Here is an 18,991-nt window from a genome sequence, read left to right on the forward strand (position 1 = left end):
AACAAGCACACAGTTGCTACAGGCTAAGCCATCACTATAAATTTACAAAGTTTAGCACCTACTCCTCTTCCCTCATCCTTGCATTTTTTCCACAACATTAGGTAGATAAACTGAGCCAAGGCTCACCTTGAGACCTGGTCATGTTTCCTTTTGTATTCCTGGCTCTCTGTGAAAGATTTACTTCTCTTCTTAAATCTATGTGGCTGGTCATAAAGAGACATGAGGGCCATATTAATGTGGTCTCTGTCTCTCATACATCTAGGTATATCAAACTGATCTGGAGGAGACATTTTAATAAAAACCTTTGTGTAGGTACTGCTTAAATGGTGCTATGGATCCCATGCAGCTGCTGTTACATAAGATAATGATTCTTTGGCATGCCACAGATAGGAGGGGAACTGACATCTATGTGTACCTGGACAAAATTTGCCAAAATATAGTCAAATTCTTCACTGTCCTTTCTTTCTTACTAGATGACAAGCTCTGTGCCAGGTGTTTTGATACTAGCAGTCCAAAACAGTCTAAATTAGCCAAGACACAAGGCTTAATACAATAAATACTTTTTAAAAAAATGTTAATGCTCCTATTGAAATCTACAAACTTAAGGATGAATGAAAGCAAAAACACTCACCTCTGTCCTCCATAAATTTGTATAACTGCTGAAGAAAGTTCTCCCTTTCTTCTGGAAATGGTTCTATTTCTTCCTAATTTTAATCACAGAAGAAAGATATTATTTTTCTCAATTCAGCATTTTAATAATACAAGCAGACATCCTGCCAACACCAAACTAATACTCATTAAAATATTTCAAGAGTTTTAACTAATAAAAAATATTTCTTAACACTAAAGCTGTCCAAAACCAGGTATGTCTAAACATTTTATGCGTACAGAGGAATTTGTCCTAAAGGTATCTCAATAGGTTTCCAAACATAATTTTCATGTAAGAAAAGACACTAGCAAGATTGTTCATGAACTTTTTTAATATTATCAGAGTTATTCTTTAAATCAGGGTCACAGACTCAAGAAGACCTACTCTTACTTACATTAAATCGGGTAAAATCTGACTTTATTATTACTCCTCAAGGAACTATACAAGTATAGGTCCCATTAGCTATTACTACAAGTATCCTTCATTATATGCAGCCCCACTGTATAGACTTCAAGCTTATATAATCAGTAAAGTGGGGAACAAACTTGATCTACAATACCTGAAGATTCAGACTTAGGGAAATCTTCAAGTAATAAAATAGTTCCCCGATTTATCAATTACAAGGGAGGGACTAGCTTCTTGCTGCTGTGGCCAAGGGCTGTGGCAGTAGGGAGCTGGTCCTGAAGCAACCTGCAAGGAGCAGGGTAGTAGGTAAGATTGAGGAACTCACCAATCCAATGATTTTCATCCATTCAACATACAGTTTATGAGCACCTGTAAGTGTAGGCACTGTACTAGGTGCTGAATCAAATAAAAGAAAAATAACCTACGGAGCCTATCATTACAGAACATGATTAGGAGTAACTGCAGAAAAAAATTATTCAAAACATAAAGCCAGGCTTTAGAGTTACTCCAGCTGAAATATATGCTGATATGCTCAACAAATCTAAAGATAGCATTGTTATAGTGTTAAAATTTGGAAAATCATGTACCTAACATATCATTGTTCTAATGAAATTTGCCCTTTAATTTTAAAAGCTAATATAGCAAAAGGAAAGCAAATTCAAAAATTAAAAGAAAAAATACATAATGATAAACTAGTAGGTTTCTAGTTGGTAGATAGGTAGAGAATAAAAAATTAAAGCCACTGATATCCTTATGACAAGTATGTATTTCTCGGTGCATACGTTGGGTTTTGCTAAGGTAACTGGAAACATATTCAGTTGTCTATTTTTTAAACATTATCTTAAAACACTGTGGTACAATGTTTGACTTAAATTGTCAAACTTTGTCCTAATCCAAATATATTTAAGTGAAGTTTTTAATTAAGAAAATTCTTAAACTAGGTATTAGGTTTGCTTTTAAGCTGGGCATGGTGGTGCATGCCTATAATGACTTAGGAGGCTGAAGAAAGAAGATTGCAAACGTGTGGCTAGTCTCAGCAACTTAGCAAGACTCTATCTCAAAAATTAAAATGAACTGAGGATGTAGCAATCTGGATTCAATCCCCATTAAAAAAAAAAAAAAAAAAAAAAACACCCACAAAACACACACACACACACACACACACACACACACACACACACACACGTAAAAAATCTAATAACAAAAGATTTGGTAACCAGTATTTACCAATCATCCATTAATCTTATGCACCATGGCAAACACTAAGTACATAAAGACAATAAAGACTGGATCCTCTCCTGTCTTTGAGGAGCTTATAGATTAGTAGGGGAGAAAAAAAAACTGGCAAACAAGGCACAGTAGCACACTCCTATAATCCCAGCAGCTCCTGAGGCTGAAGCAGGAGGATCACAAATTCAAATTCTGTCTCAGCAATGTAGTGAGGCCTTAAACAAACCCAGTGAGACTGGGGATGTAGCTCAGTAGTTAAAATCCTGGGTGCTTAATCACTCAATCCCAGTACAAAAACAAAAACAAAGACAGGCAATTAACCTAAATATATATACTGTATGTAAACATGCATATAAATAACAAATATATGTACAACAAAAATTAGTGGGGAAAAGGAAGGAAGGAATGGTTCATAGGTTTTCCTTAACAAAGAGGGTTCCTAAACAGAGTTTTGGAAACCAAACAGGAATGTGCCCAGGGACTAAGGAAAGGAAGGTAAAGTAGTACTAGCAGAGGTACTGGAATTTAGCTCATTAAACAGAAAGGAGTTGAAACAGACTGAGGTAGGGAAAATTTTACACTATCCATTGTCACAGTTATGTTCTGTAAAATATAACTTCCTAGAGAATGCTATTTCATTAATAGTTTCTATAGATAAATGGCATAGTTTCGTAACTCACCAAAAATATAATATATTGACAGAAATTACCTTAACTTTCTAAACACATTAAACACAGTTCACTTCATGATCAAAAATAGTAGTTGTCACTATCTGCACCACTCACTCAACGATTTTTATAAAGTTGTTTAGAAAACCATTAATGAGAGCCAGTCGCTGCTAGGCCTAAAGCACTAGTTACAGTAAAATTTAAGATTTTAGTTTGTGGATCCATATACGTGTATAGGTGCTACCCATTTGTATTAGAAAACATTATTTAAGATTCTCTGAATTAAAGAGATATTAATCTTTACATTTGTTGATTTTTCTTTTAATAATGGAAAATATGTTTTAATGTTTTCTCAATATTTCAGTAAACAACTCATGAAGTGACAGCTCTCCTATGTATGTGGCAGTGAGAAGCATATTAAAGAATTGGGTGATATTTCATTAATCATTCAATGAACCAAAACCTCAGCAAGATTAAGACATTATTGAATTACTAGGATACCTATACTAAATATTTTTAATGTCATGAGATCATATTTCTATTTTAAGGTAAGCAAACAATTCAATTATGATAATCTAACAAATAGAATTTTATATGAAGTATTTCTAATGTTAAAAATATTTGTGATTAATGACTTCATATCAAGACCTAAGCAGCTGTTATTTGTAATTTTAAAAAGCATCAACTGTTTTTATTTACCTCTTCTTCACTGCTATTATCCTCTTTTTCTTTTTCATCATCTTCTTCTTCCTCTTCTTCCTCTGCTTCACTGCTAGAGCTATCCTCTTTCAATTCAGTCTTCCAGTTAGCAGGAATAGTTCTACTTTTGTGAAATTCAAGTGCCTGATCAAAAGCTGGAAAAAGACCACAAAATATGTGAACTAGAGAAATTAGCCAACTGAAACTGTCTAAGAATATTTAACAAGTTAAAGAAATAAACACAACTATGCTGCAACAATTGATATTTGTTGTTTGTTGGGCTCCAGGCACTGTGTGCTGCTTTTGCAAGGAGTTCATGTAGTCCTACTCATCCAAGGCCTCTGGTATCTACTGTATACAGACAGTGAAACTGACATCACTGGAAGGCTTGTTAGGTTCAAACAAATATGAGAAAAGCAATTTTGTTCTTTTAAATGGAAATTAAGCTTGTCTACTGAAACAACTTTAACATAGTCATTCAATATTTTATCCAACAATTATTAAATAGTCTTACATATACAAGGCACATAGCCACTGTTACAATGAAATACTGGATAATTGACCATAAATGTTCTCTACATTTCTAGATAAATCTAAACTAAAAGTATAACACTGGCTTCAATTAAAGTTAATTGGACACAATTATTCTTTCACAATATACAAAAATAAATTACAAAACAAAATCTTAATGATTTTTGAGGCAGACTACAGAGCATATTATTGAATTTGATGTATAAGGGCAAAGATAAAATAACAATATTTACAAAACCAAACAATAAAGCAACAAATGCAATTAGAGCATATTCATCAATCAAATATAACTAGCAGGGCCTCATGGTTAGGAATGTACATTCATTAGTGTCAGATGACACATCAAAATTATTTTGATTCCTTTTTCTACCAACTCCTGATAGCAGTCTTCATTTACTAGAAGAGCCATAGTAACACCTGATGATACAGTTGTTTCCCATTTTTCCAGAATACTGCCCCTAATATTAGCCACCCCCAAAATAAAGATTCTAAAAATATAAATCACATAGAATCAAATATAATTTTAAAAGCATAACATCAAAAAAATTTAAGAAAATAAAACGTAAGCTTCAAAAACACTTGAGGCCTTTTTATAGTAGTTACCATTCATTCCAAGATCCTTACCTTGCTTTAATACAGCATCAGGCTTTGGTGCAGCGTCACTAGTAATCTCATGGACATCTTTTCTTGGCACTGAAGTACTGTATTATTAATTATAAAAGAAAAAAATGACAGAGTTTGGTCAATTAAATACTAAAGAAAGATACTACATATATGAAAGTAGGGTTGCAAGTCCCAAATCATATGATGAAGAGTATGTTAAAATATGTAAAGATCTATGAGAGGGTCCTGACTTCAGAAATATTATAAAAACCCTCAATTTCCAGATATCAAAGAAACCGCTGCCTGAAAATACTGAAAACTGTTCAGAGTGATACAGTAATAAATAAAAATGTTTAGATAACAGAATATACAAACCCAGTAAAAAAGAAGTCAACAATAAAAATCTGTCATAATCAAGAGAAATGAGTTTAAGAAGAATATGTACCAGTTTAAATCTAATTTTTTTTTTTTTTAGTACTGGGGATCAAACTCAGGGCCTTGCAAGACAAGCACTCTACCAGCTGAGCTATCTCCCCAGCCCTAAATGTTCTTTTGATAATTTTTTCAAATTGGAATCTCAGCTCAAAAAAATTCTAAGGTGCACTCTGAGGCCACTTATGGAAGTCCCAACCAAAAGGAAGGTCAGATAAAAACAACCAGGACAGGTTCGATATTATAATATGTATTCTCTATTTTACCCTAATAAATCATTCTGTGGATTTGTTTTCTGATAATCAAACCACAAATGCCTGAAAACTATTCCACACATTGCACAGTTCATTTTTTTTTTTAATACATTCATTCATTCATTGTGGTGCTGAGGACTGAACCCTGAAAAACCTTGCACATGCTAGGCACTTACTCTACCATTGAGCTACATGGCTAGCCCTCAGTGTTTTTACTTTTTGCTAAATTGCTGAGGCTGGCCTTGAATTTGCAATCCTTCTGCTTTAGCCTCCCAAGTAGCTGGAATTACAGGCAGCTTATTTTAAAATTTTCAAATATATACAAAAGTAGGTAGAATTGTACCATGAACCCCCATGTATCCACCACCCAACTACAGTAACTGTAAACTCAGAACCACTCAGAAATCTCAACTACAGTCTCCAGCCTTAACTGGATTATTGTGAAACAAATTCAAGGCATAATTTAATTTATGATACCTCATAATGACTCTTCAAATATTATTTTTTGGTACTGGGAAATGAACACAGGGGTGCTTAACCACTAAGCCACTTCCCCAGGCCTTTTTAGATTTTATTCTGAGACAGGGTTTCACTAGGTTGCTTAGGGCCTCACTAAATTGCTAAGGCTGGTTTTGAACTTGTGATCCTCCTTCCTGAGCCTCCCGAGCTACTGGGATTACAAATGTGCATCACAGTGTCTGGCCATACATTATTTTTAAAAATCACATTTGACAACTTTAAAACCAAACCGTAAATGTGACAACACTAGATAAGGCTCAGCACAAAATACCTGGCTTCTCTAGTCAAAGAACTTTAGGGGGAGCAGTGGAGACAACACAGATTTTAAGAACTCAGCTACAAAATCTCTTTATGTGAGAAAAAACTTTGTTGACATGTTACATACAACTAATGCAATCCATTTTAATCCTCCAGACTAATATAAAAGCCAAATATTATCCAACAGGTATCACTATGACTATTAAGACATAACTAGAAATATCAGAAAATACTAACAAGTCAGACAACAATGAACCATAAAAAAATGTCAGTAAGTCTATTAGTACTAAAAAGAGATCAAATTTGCCTCAATAACCCAGTAGCTCAAGAGGCTGAGGCAGGAGGATCACAAGTTCCAGGCCAGCCATAGCAACTAAGCAAGGCCCTGTCTCAAAATGAAATATAAAAAGGGCCAGGGATATGGCTCAGTGGTTAAGCACTTCTGGGTTCAATCCTGGTATTTAAAAAAAAAAAAAAAAAAAAAAGCCTCAACAAATCACCATCTACCAGCAAATGCTGGCAAATAAGCAAATGTTGGCAAATAAGACAGTACTGAGAGTTTTGTTTAGGAAAAAAGACCAAAATGAGTAATGAAAGACACTGTAAGACTACTAAAAGAGTATAGAGTGCTTGCACAGTATATGCAAGGTCCTGAGTTTGATCCCCAGCAGTTTAAAAAAAATTTTCTGGGGCTGGGGAGATAGCTCAGTTGGTAGAGTGCTTGCCTCGCAAGCATAAGGCCCTGGGTTCAATCCCCAGCATCGTAAAAAAAGAAAAGAAAAAAAAAATTCTTTTATCTCTAAAATAATGTGAAAAATGGTTCTCTTTGAAACATTGTGTATGATGAAAAATGAATGCCTACAGTCACTGGAAATAACACTCATCCCTTAACATTTTTATCTGGAGGGGGAAAAGAATATATATTTATAGACAGGTTTTTCAAACCAAATGAATGATACTTACAATTTTCCATCTTTGAAAGATCGAACAAGAATATTATCTTTTTTCACAGCAATCTCATCACTACAATCAGGACAAACCACCTTTAAAAAAAAGTGTGAGACTATTAGCATATTCACAGATAATTACAAATGTAGCTTTTGATTAAATTCCTTTAAACTTAAAGAGTTTAAAACCAATTTTAGTTTGAGGGGAGTAGGAACACATATGTAACTTTATACTGATCTCATACATCCTTCCATCTCTGGACAGCTCTACAATTTTTTGGTTCAGGAGAGTGTTGAAAACAAGCATGGCTGTGATGGGAATGAAGCTGTGGACCAGTTCTCAGCAGAACTGAGAGAAGAGGTAGAGCTGTACCAGGGCCAAGATAAGGATAAAGTCCAGAGTTTCTAGAGTCTTGAGGATCATATTAATTATTAAGATAAAATCTAAGATCTTTATAGGAAGCCTAGTTCAAGAATTTGCCATCATAGATTTGCCTTTCAAAAATTCACTTTGGCTGTTATAAAAATACCAAACAAGAAACGAACAAGAATTAAACTATTTTGCTTTTGCAATCACTTGGACAAGAGACAGTGGCTTGGATGGAGAGTGGCAACAGTGGCAAATAAAATGGGTAAGAAAAACCATAAAATTAAGGAAGTAAAAGGTGAAATAGAAGAGGACACTCAGTTTTGTATCTTGTGCAAATGATAGTACATTCACAAGAAAGGAAAACAAGGGACAAGGAAGGAGATTTGGGGCTTAAGTTCTGAGGCAGCTAAATGATATCCAAATTGAGATAATAAACAGACGAATACACAAGTCTATAGTTCAGCCCAACTCTAGATTCTAAAATAAAAATCTGGAAGTCAAAGGCCCTAAATTCGAAAACATGGTGCCTGTGAAACAAAGTCACCCATTTTTTTCTTTCTAAGCTACAGGTTTTGCAAACTGTGCAAATGGAGAGTTTTGTCCAGTGCTGACAGTGCTGCGTAAGAAGGTGGTTAATTCTTATTTTATATTACAGAACCCGAATCAGTATTTTATCCTGTTCATCCACATGTAATTTTCATGGTCCCTAAGACACTGCTTTGTTTTATTTGGGGGTGAAGCTATGAAGACCCTAAAGCGAATACAGTTACATACTCTGAATTACAAACATTTAAAGTTGTGAAGAGGAGCACTTGGTGAAGAAAACTGAAAAAGAGGATAAGCTACTTATCTTTGAGAAAAAGATACACAAAACATTTTTTAAACATATTTTCAAAAAGAATTCTTACAAAGAATTTTATTGCATCAAGAACAAAAAATGGCCAGGCATAGCAGCATACACCTGTAATCCCAGGAACCCGGGAGGCTGAAGCAGGAAGACTGCAAGTTCAAAGCCAACTTCAGCAATGTAGTGAGACCTTAAGTAACTTAGTGAGACTCTGACACAAAATCAAATATGAAAAAGGACTGGAGATGTGGCTAGTGGATAGGTGCCCCAGGGTTCAATCCCTGATATAAAAAACAAAGAAATGGTCACATGCACTGACACTTAAATTTTCAGTTTACTTATTAGTCCAAAGTATGTCACATTACTTAACTCTTCAGGTTAATATTCAGTTTCCTTACCTCCAAATGAGGTAAATAATAATACCTACCTTCAGAATATCTGTAAAGAGTTATCGGCACAATCTCTGTACATAATAAATGTCCAATAAATGTTGGATAGATGCATGGATTTTGGGGGGGGGGCGGTGTAAAGGCATCAGAAAATATTTATATTTATCAAACCAAAGAAGCACCCTCATTATTTTTCTTAATAAAAACTCACACTGATCGGGTGCTTTATTTTGTGCCAAACACTGAACTAGTTAGCACTTGGCATAAAAACTACAAAACATACAAACTGAAAAGGATGACAGTCCTCACTTGTAGACAACAGTATATAAGAAAGATGTTTCTAATTCTAAAATTCATTCCTTCTTTTTCATTTGAGAAGCAATGATTAATCTAGTTATTTTAGTTCATCAATAACTGCAAATATATAAAAGTTTATATATATGATGGACATTTTCATACAAATGCACATAAACACTGAATACCGTATTTTAAAGTTTCTGCAAGTAGTATTCAGTGTAGAAGAAAATAAGATGATAATAAAGGTTAGCAGATTCTCAACCAAGAATTTAAAAACATTAATTAAACACAAGAACAAAGAATCTTTACTTCATTCAATGGATCAATCCTTGTAAAACATTTTGCACAATGCTTAACATACAAAAAAGTGCCTCATTTAACAAATATGTGTTAAAGAACCTCATGAACATATAAAAATTTTACTAAATGCCTTTAGCAGAAGAAAAATGCACTCTAAGGGAATCTGGTTAATGACTATTAGTAAGGCAGTGAAACATAAAACAGAGATCAGGGAATAATTTTTCACCCTTTCTATCTCTTGATATCTGAGAACTAAGTAGTTGTTAGAGGTGAGAATGGTATCTGCAATGTAACCTTAGTTTATTTAGTCAACGGATCTTCAGGTTAAAGATTTTCAAGGAAGTGTGTGGGGGACATAGCTGTAAAAGATGTGTTTAACAGTGTTAGACACAAATGAAACAATGGTCTTCAGATAAAATCATCAGAGGCCATAATTTGAACACATCATTTTAAGACTTCAAGATAATTCTGAAGAGATATTGATTGTTCATTATCATTTTCCTGTTTGAAATTTAAAACTTTTAATAACTTATCTAATTATACCTTAGCCTTAAAAAAATGCATGCTGGGGCTGGGGAGATAGCTCAGCTGGTAGAGTGCTTGCCTTGCAAGCACAAGGCCCTGAGTTCGATCCCCAGTACCGAAAAAAAAAAAAAAAAAAAAAAAAATGCATGCTTACTGACACAAGAGCTAAACCTTCATTAAAGTATAATATATGACTATTAGTAAAGCCTGTGTTTGCCTTAGGAACTACAAAATTATGATGTTGTCCACCCAAAAGATTAGTTGAAAGCCAACGTACTAAAGTCTTTCAAAGACACCAGTATGTCTTCTCTTTCTAAAAATTGAAGAAAAATTATCCGAGGTTGGGAATGTAGTTCCGTGGCAAAGAGCATACCTCTCATGCAAGGGATCCTAGGATCCATCATCAGTACTGCTCAAAAACAAAACAAAAACAAAAATGAAAAACTCTTATACAGAGCACCTGCAACTTGCTACAGAGGTTAGCGGTTAGCAATACCAATGAGATAAAGTTCAAAAGACTTTCTGTCATCTGCCATCACTGTCTGAGTTGCACTGAACTAGGAACAAATAATGAGGATACTCTTGATGATGAAGCACTATCTCCTCAGAATTTCAGAAAGATAAGAAAAACGAGAAAATTCTACACAGTCAACCTACAGAGTTGTAATTTTGGAGAGAAAACATGAAAGAGTAGGTAGATAAAAGAATTTATTATAAAGAAAGTCAAAGACTGGGTAATAGATAACTACAGTTATAATTATGTAGGAAATACCAAAAAGGCAAGACTTAAGTGAGATCCAACCAAATGCCCTAGCCCAGTAAGTATGGGGAAAATGGATGTCAACCAAAACTGAGTTTGTTCTTTTGTAGTCTAGTCTTCATGGCAGACTTGGAGTTTTACAAGTTTGCATTATGAACTTTCTACCCAAAATAGAATAGTATAAGCAACTGTCATATACCTAGCTTCTAAGATTACCAAGTTTTGCTTTTTTTCTTAAATGCCATCAAGAAATCATTATACTTAAAGGCAATTTTGAAAGTAATCTTTGTGTGAACGTGATGCTAGAAAAATTTCATTTTGCATCTATGAAAAACACCAGTAAGAAAATTAATTCTTTTCTTCATAAACTTACATACCTAAAAATTGAACAACTCTTTAATGTTGAAGCTACTCACCAATGCTGGAAACCACAGTGTTTTCTTTTTATCCAAACTAACATAATCTACACACACAACTTTGCCAAGTAGTTCATCAATCTGTTTCCTATCATCCTCATCTTCATCACTGGAGGATGATGAAGACTCTTCCTCTGGTCTACAGAGAGAAAAAAAATAAGATATTTCCATTTATCTTTAGAAAAAATAAACATCCCAATGATGAATACAGGTGTTCCAGAATTTTATCAGATTTCCTAAAACTTACAAAATGGCTAATTTAAATTTTAAAGTTTCCTAAATTTCTAAAGAGTAACAGAGTTTATATTCAGAGAAAAGCATATCGAACTTCCTAAAAACCTTTCAAGTTTATTTACTACCATTTCAAAAAATTAAGGGGAAACAAAAGGTCAGAATAACTGGTCCCCAAGTCCCCAAAGTGTTGATGGCCCATATTAAATATCTCAGTACTACACTAAAATATATTAGATCCTGGGCTGGGGCTGTTGCTCAGTGGCAGAGCACTTGCCTAGCAAGTGAGAGGCACTGGGTTCTATCTTTAGCACCACATACAAATTAACAAATAAAAAATAAAGGCATTTTGTTAATCTACAACTACCAAAAAAAATTTTTTTTATATATATATTAGATCCCAATCTCAGATTTCAGGAGTTCAGAAGATAGTCGTTTTACATTCCCAGCTAAATTTTAAAAAGGACCTAGTAGATCTTTATTAAGTAGAGATTAGAGCGGAGAAAGGAGGTAGTCTGGTAAGAGATCACCACTGCTATCCTTAATATCAAATAAATAAGAAACAGGAATTTGTAAGCTGTCTATATGGTTCTTTTGTATTATCTTTAAAAATCACCACATAGTAATATACAATACTAGACTAGTAAATTAGAAAACTGTTAACCTGACAAAAGACAAAAGAAGGCCCTAAAACCAGATACTATTTCCTTGATGTCTGAGGTGAAGTAAAAAGCAATTTTCAAAAGGAAAAAAAAAAAAAAATAACAAAATATAAAACAAAGATATTCTACTTTATATGTGATCCCAAGAAAGTTCAATCAGTGCTAAAGATTTCTGACTGCTCACAATGTCCAGAATAAGCAAAGACACTAGGAAATGCTGACTGAATAAAAATGTTCTTTTTGTAAAATAAATATAATACACTCTTTTGTAAAATAAAACAATAATGGCTAGCACTAATTATCTACAATGATGAAAAATTTGAGAAAGTTGGCAATAACTAAGATCACTGATAGGAAAAAAATGCAAACTAACAGATTAACTACTTTAAAACTCTGAACATGATTGAGTTTGGGGGTGTACTTGAGCAGCAGAATACCTGCTGAGCAGGCAAAAAAGCCCTTGATTCATCCCTTGCACCAAAACAACAACAAAAATTTTTAAAGTGATTCATCTACTTGTCTGATTGGGGCAAAACCAGTATACTCTGAATTCATCTTTGATATCTTCCCAAAATATCATACTGATATTCACTGCAATATGAATGCAAATGAAGCAAAAACTATTATAATAATCTGAGTTATATGAAGAATATCAAAGCTATTTCAACTATCAGTCAAGTAAATAACATATTGTGTCCCGGTAGAAACAAAGCAAATTTTCAAAGTCTGCTACAGACTAAAAGTGCTGTATTTCAAATGGCACTTGAATAAGTTTAATGCCCACCTAGAAAGCAGGTAGTAGGAAACCAGAAAACTCAAGAAGCCTGTTTATTTGCAAAGCATGAGATTACATATATGGGCACACGACTTGGATTGTAATGATTACAAACTTCCAAAGTCTGATTTTTTGCTTCAGTAGAAGAGCTTCTGCAGAGCAATGATATCAATCTCTCCACCCTCTAATAAATATAGAGCACAACCAAACTCGACAACATCAATACTGCTATTTTGTCACTTAAGTCTCATACTAATATTAGGGTTCGTGGATGCCCTTTGTAACATTAGCAAGCTAGAAAATCACAACATCAGATGATACATACAAAAATCAGTAAAACACAGAAAGCTGACCTTTATGGGGCAAGCATAGTTCTCTGAATATCAAAATTCTAACTTCTTCAGACTTAAGAAGTATGAAGACTTCACACCCCAAAGTTTTACAAAAAACTTTTGTTGATCTACATAAACATCCATCTACCTTATGTACTGACTCTCCACACTGTGCTACAAAACCATCCACACCCATGAACCAGTAAATCCTCTCCTCGACATTTCCTCCTAACATGATTCCTCTACTCTCTGGTATCCATTTTTTCTGCTTCCTCTAGATTCATTAACATCAATATACTGTTATTTCCATCAATTTACTGTTATTTTTCTAATCTTAAAAAAAAAAAATCCTGATCTCATTTCTTTCCAACAGCCCCTTACCTTATTCTCATCTATTTTTGACTTCCCCTCAAAACTGATAAACACTTACCCCTCTAAGTGTCTCTCAAATGTCCCCTCAGCAAGATTGCCTTGATCACCTTCTTCGAGTTTACAATGTGCTCATTCCCTCTACCTCCCTTTGTCCTGATCTTATTTCCACAGTATTTAAAATTATTGTATAATTTACATATTTTCATTTATTCTTTATTGTCCATCTCCTCCATGAAGAGAATTTAAGGTTTAAAAGCGGAGACTTTTAAAAATAATTGTTTTGTTCACTGAAATAACCTGAAGTATTTCAATAGTGCTTGGCACAGCACAGGTGCTCAATAAATACTTGATGAAATAAATGAAATGAAAAGATTTTGTTCTTTATACTATGGTAATTCTGACTTCATTCTTAAAACATACATTCAGTGCAAATTATATGATTATGCCCATAGTTCCTTTAACATTTCCTTTTAGAGGAGCTTAGCCAGGAAATCATTTATGCAAGACAAGTACTCAATAAACTGATGAACTAAAATAAATGAGCTTCAAAAATATATGAAAAGCGGGCTGGGGATATAGCTTGGTTGGTAGAGTGTTTGCCTTGCAAGCACAAGGCCCTGGGTTCAAATCTCCAGCATCACAAAAAAAAAAAAAAAAAAAAAAAAAGGAAAAGAAAAGAAAAAAAAATATATGAAGAGGGCTGGGATTGTGGCTCAGTAGTAGCGCGCTTGACTAGAATGCATAAGGCCCTGGGTTGGATCCTCAGCACCTTATAAAAATAAAGACACTGTGTCCACCTACAACTAAAAATTCATATATATATATTTAAAAAATATATATATATATATGAAGAGACTAGGGTTTTGATTCAGTGGTAGAGCCTTGCCCACCATGTGGGTTCCATGCTCAGATCACATTACATATGTATAGCAGGATGGGGTGGAGGAGAAAAAACAATTAAAGAGCATACTTGATCTTTAGACACCTTCAACACTGTTTTTTCTTTGGTGGCAAAGTACTTATTTATAGAGCCACAGTAAAATAATGCCCTGCCTCTATGAAATAAAATCTGATGCCACTGGAAACAAAGTAATCTATATTTACCATAATACTAAAAGTGATCACATATCGCTATTAAATAAGTTGTAAATCAAGAAAGAACTTTAGATAAGACATGGGCCAAAGAAAGGCAAATGATGAAATGCAATTGAGCTAGGAATTTCGAAGATCAGTCTTTGAAATGCAATTCTAACTTCAATAATCCTTTATTATTTCAGGCTAGTCAATATTTACTTCATACCCTGTGTGTTATAAATTAAAGGGCTATATAGCATCATGAAAACTAACAATGTATATCAGGTCTTAGAGATTGAGAAATATGAAATATATGGACTTGTACACTTAAAGAATTTTAACAAATAAAAAATAACAAGAAAAAAATAAAAGGATCTTAATTTTTTTCTCCATTTTTATCAAGAAGGAATTAAGAGTTGGGAATGCAGCTGAAGTACAACATTTGCCTGGCACGTGTGAGGCCCTGGGTTCAATCCCCAACACTGCCAAAACTAAGAAAAAAACAGTTATGAAGGAGATTACAATCAAATTCTCCTTTCAAAATAGAAGAGCAAAAACACTTCTGGAATTAAACAGTGGTAACAACTGTATAATTTTGTGAATATAATAACAACCATTAACCATATACTTCAAAAGGGTAAAGTTTATGGTGTGTGAATTATATATCCATAAAAAATTTGGTAAGATCTATAGACCTGTAAATACCGAGTTAAATCTTTAGTTCATCAGGTTAATCTTAGCACTGTCACTGGATAAAACATATACTCATAAACAATTCCTTGTTAGCAAGAATCATTACTTCTGAAGGGGAAAAAGGTAACAGCAAGAAGACTGCTTTTCTACTACTGCAAGTAACATATTCTTTAGCCAGATTATTGGAAAAAACTAGGGGAGGGAGGCATTACAAAATTATGTCTTCCCACAATGCATAAATACATATTAATCAAAAACATCACTTACTTTAAACAATCAAAGAAGATGATCATAATTAAAGAAGAAAATACATGAACTTATTAGAATTAAAGGTAGAACATAAAGTCAATTAAATGGAAGATGTCAAAAATAACTGATTCTGGAATAACAGGGCAGATTAACTAGTATGTACATTAGCAGCTGCTAAAAGAAAACAAAGGTAGCGATAGATTATTACAACAATGGAATCCTGTGAAGAAACAACTTTATTTACCTTTGTACAAAAATACATTTTGAATGGCAATCAGAGAACCATAATGAAGACTTTTTTAGCAGCATATTAAAAACAGAAATGAAGTTGAGATGAGCAGTCTTGAGATATCCAGGTCTAAGACTTTGTTGTAGAGAATGAGTTGGAAGAAAGAGAATGAAGTTCAAGGAATTAGATTGAAGGATGTGGGTATTTGAAATTGTGGTACTTATTTATGATGCTCATACACCAAGGCTCCAAACACTAAGCAAGCACAGCATTAACTGGTCCCTCAGCAGTGAGAACAACCAACCTCACTAGTAGGCGGGAAGCAACAGCAAGTAAAACAAGATTACAGATCAAACTGGGCTTCATTTCTGCAACAGCAATTCTCAATCTTTTACCTACCTTCACAGTTGGCATGTGTACAACACAATCCCAACAGCAAATCTCTCATTAAACACAGAAATTCTTCATAGAAAAATCTAACTCAGATTGTTTCCTAGAGTCTTTACAAAGCAAAGATCAACTTGTTCCATAACACCTTAATTCTCATATTCAAAAGAGACAACTTAGCTAACAAACAGACTTTTTAATAGATCCTAATTTTTGATCATTTTTGTACATTAGTCTAAGTGATACTCTATAATAAAAAAAGTATTTAAAATTTAAAGTATGTCTAAATAGCAAGTACTTTTTTTTCAAAATGAAATACTATTTTTCCTAATATAATATGAGATGGTGTTTTAAAAAGTTCAGATAATGCAGAAAAACCCATCCTGCCTGTCAGATGTAAATACTAGTAAGAAGAATTTTTATATACATTTTTATATAAATATAAACACATTTGCATATATAATGAATTCAGGCGATACACTAATTCATCATGAATTTTTTTCTTCATGTAAATACATGATGGATGGCATTTTTGGGGGGGTAAGGAAAGTAATTTATTTATTTATTTATTTTATCATAAACAAATGGGGTACAACTTGTTTCTCTGTACATGAAGTAGAGGCATACCATTTGTGTAATCATACATTTACATAGGGTAATGGTATTTGATTCATTCTGTTATTTTTCTCCTTCCCCCCATCCCTTCCACCCCTCTTTTCCCTCTATAAAGTCCCTCCTTCCTCCATTCTTTTTATTTTCATTTATTTTTATTGTACACAAATGGAATACATGTTATTTCTGTTTGTACATGGAGTAACAGCATACCATTTGCATAATCATACATTCACATAGGGTAATGAGGTTTGGTTCATTCTGTTATTTTTTATGATGGATGGCTTTTACCTACTTCAGGGTGAACATCCCAAATACAAAATGCTCTGAAATGAGAGCATTTTTAACTTTCAATGTTTAACCAGTACAGTTTACACGAATGATCTAAACTCTGAAATTTGAAACATCTCCAGTTCCAAGTATTTTGGTTAAGAGATACTCTACTATCTGTATTTACTATATTAACACATTAATGATATGAATTCAATTTCCATAACAACTCTAAGAAATCAGTAATAATAATATCCCAATTTCATAAGTAAGAATTAAGGCATGAAAAGATTAAGTAACCTATCCAACATCACATAGCAAAGAAGTGGCAGAGCTACAATTCAAGTTCAGGCCATCTGGTTCCACAGTTGACACTGGGCTAGGTAATAAGAAATCATCACTGAAATAATTTGATATTTCATAAAAATCCCAACCCACTGCTCTGATATCATAAATCATAAATCAGTAGAGTAGAGAACTAGGGGAAGACTGTAATCAGTGACAGATAAAACCTTAATTCAGAATTGAAGTCATTAATTTTCAAACAGTCAAAGGTATCATAAACTGATGGCTTCAATGGATACATTATGGCAACATTAACAGCCCTTTGGAAAAACTGAAACCACTATCACATCACAGTAACGGCTGATATTCATGATAGAGGTCTTTCTTACTAATAATGCTGTTATACATCTTACTTACACTCAATTTTTAAATGTCAAACATATAAAAATAAATAAGTTACAACCTGAGTATCCTAAAAATGATTAAGTAACCAGCGAGTTAAGTCACTAGTCAGAGAAATTAGTCACCTGGTAACTAAGGACAGCATCTTCTAAATTACTGAGGAGAAGTGAGGAAGAAGGAAATACATGACTCAAATCACAAGCACAGTAGGAAAATGAGTAACATTAAGTATTTTTTCAATGCAATGATCAGTCTTCTAATCTACCTCAAATGAGTATTTATTTACTGTTAAACATAATTTGTGCAGTAACTGAAGTACTCTAGGCAAAAAGTCCCTCAGTTCAATGGGAAAAAACTTAAAGAGCAAGGGTAAGTTCAAGTACTAGTTCTTCCATCCAGTGTTCCTTGGATTAGATATTTCATCTCTCTTAGGTTTATTTTCCTAATTTTAATAAGAATAATAACCATCTATCTTCATGGGTTGCTATAAGGCTGATATTAAATACTAAAAGTACCTACCCGATTATCTCCAATGCTCAGACACAATTAGAATTAATATCTGATTCAACAAACTGAATGAAAGTATTCACTTACACTAACAGTTTTAATAATCAAGTCAGTATTTATTTTTATAGATACTCCAACAATATGTGGGCGAGTGAATATAAGTAATTTTAATCCAAACAAAACTTTCAGAATTATTTTTAAAATAACCTCTAAGAGAATAAATTAAAAACTACAATCCCCTGTCATCCATTCCAATTTCCTTCTGCTCCACAGAAACTACTTTTAACTCCTTCAGCTGTTTTTCTGGTAGGTACTATTAAGAATGCAAAACAAACATGATGATAATAAGAGATGAAATCTTTTTTATGACATTTGGTAAATGCAAAGACCTTAGGGGGTTCAGGGGAGAGAGAAACATCCCTGGTTTCAAGGAAAAACTAGACACAAAATGGTTCACATAAAGTAAGGAGCACTTCTGTTGAGAATTAAAGAATGAGCAACACAAACATGGAAGGAGGTACTGGAGATTTAAAAAAAAAAAAAAATTGATAAGGGAGATTATGGACTACTTCCATGCTGAATACACCGTCAAGATACACACAGAGAGAAACTGGAAGTAAATAACAGCTGTTAAGGTTGGTAGAGCATAGAGGAGCTCAATTACCCATGCTGAGCAGTCTGAAACCAGCATTAGATCTGAAATTACTATTAGATCTCATTAGCATTCTGCAAATTACAATTTAAAAATAAAAACTATTAAAACAGTATTAGGAGAAATGAATTCAGGATCAACTACAGTTATGAAAATGGAC

At 33.5% G+C, this 18,991-nt stretch overlaps 1 protein-coding gene across 2 annotated transcripts in view; it reads right to left on the bottom strand.

Annotated features, from left to right (window-relative positions):
* ARID4B (AT-rich interaction domain 4B) overlaps positions 1-18,991 on the bottom strand; it is a 139,221-nt gene that overhangs the window by 43,364 nt on the left and 76,866 nt on the right. For both annotated transcript variants that reach the window (XM_079106851.1, XM_079106852.1), the window contains 5 exons: positions 11,100-11,238; positions 7,212-7,291; positions 4,807-4,883; positions 3,652-3,806; positions 632-704 (listed from right to left, as the gene is read on the bottom strand). In XM_079106851.1, coding sequence (XP_078962977.1) covers positions 632-704; positions 3,652-3,806; positions 4,807-4,883; positions 7,212-7,291; positions 11,100-11,238 — 524 coding nt within the window. The remainder of the gene's footprint in view (positions 1-631; positions 705-3,651; positions 3,807-4,806; positions 4,884-7,211; positions 7,292-11,099; positions 11,239-18,991) is intronic.

The sequence above is a fragment of the Sciurus vulgaris genome (assembly GCF_902686455.1).
Source record: "Sciurus vulgaris genome assembly, chromosome: 12".
NCBI lineage: Eukaryota > Metazoa > Chordata > Mammalia > Rodentia > Sciuridae > Sciurus > Sciurus vulgaris.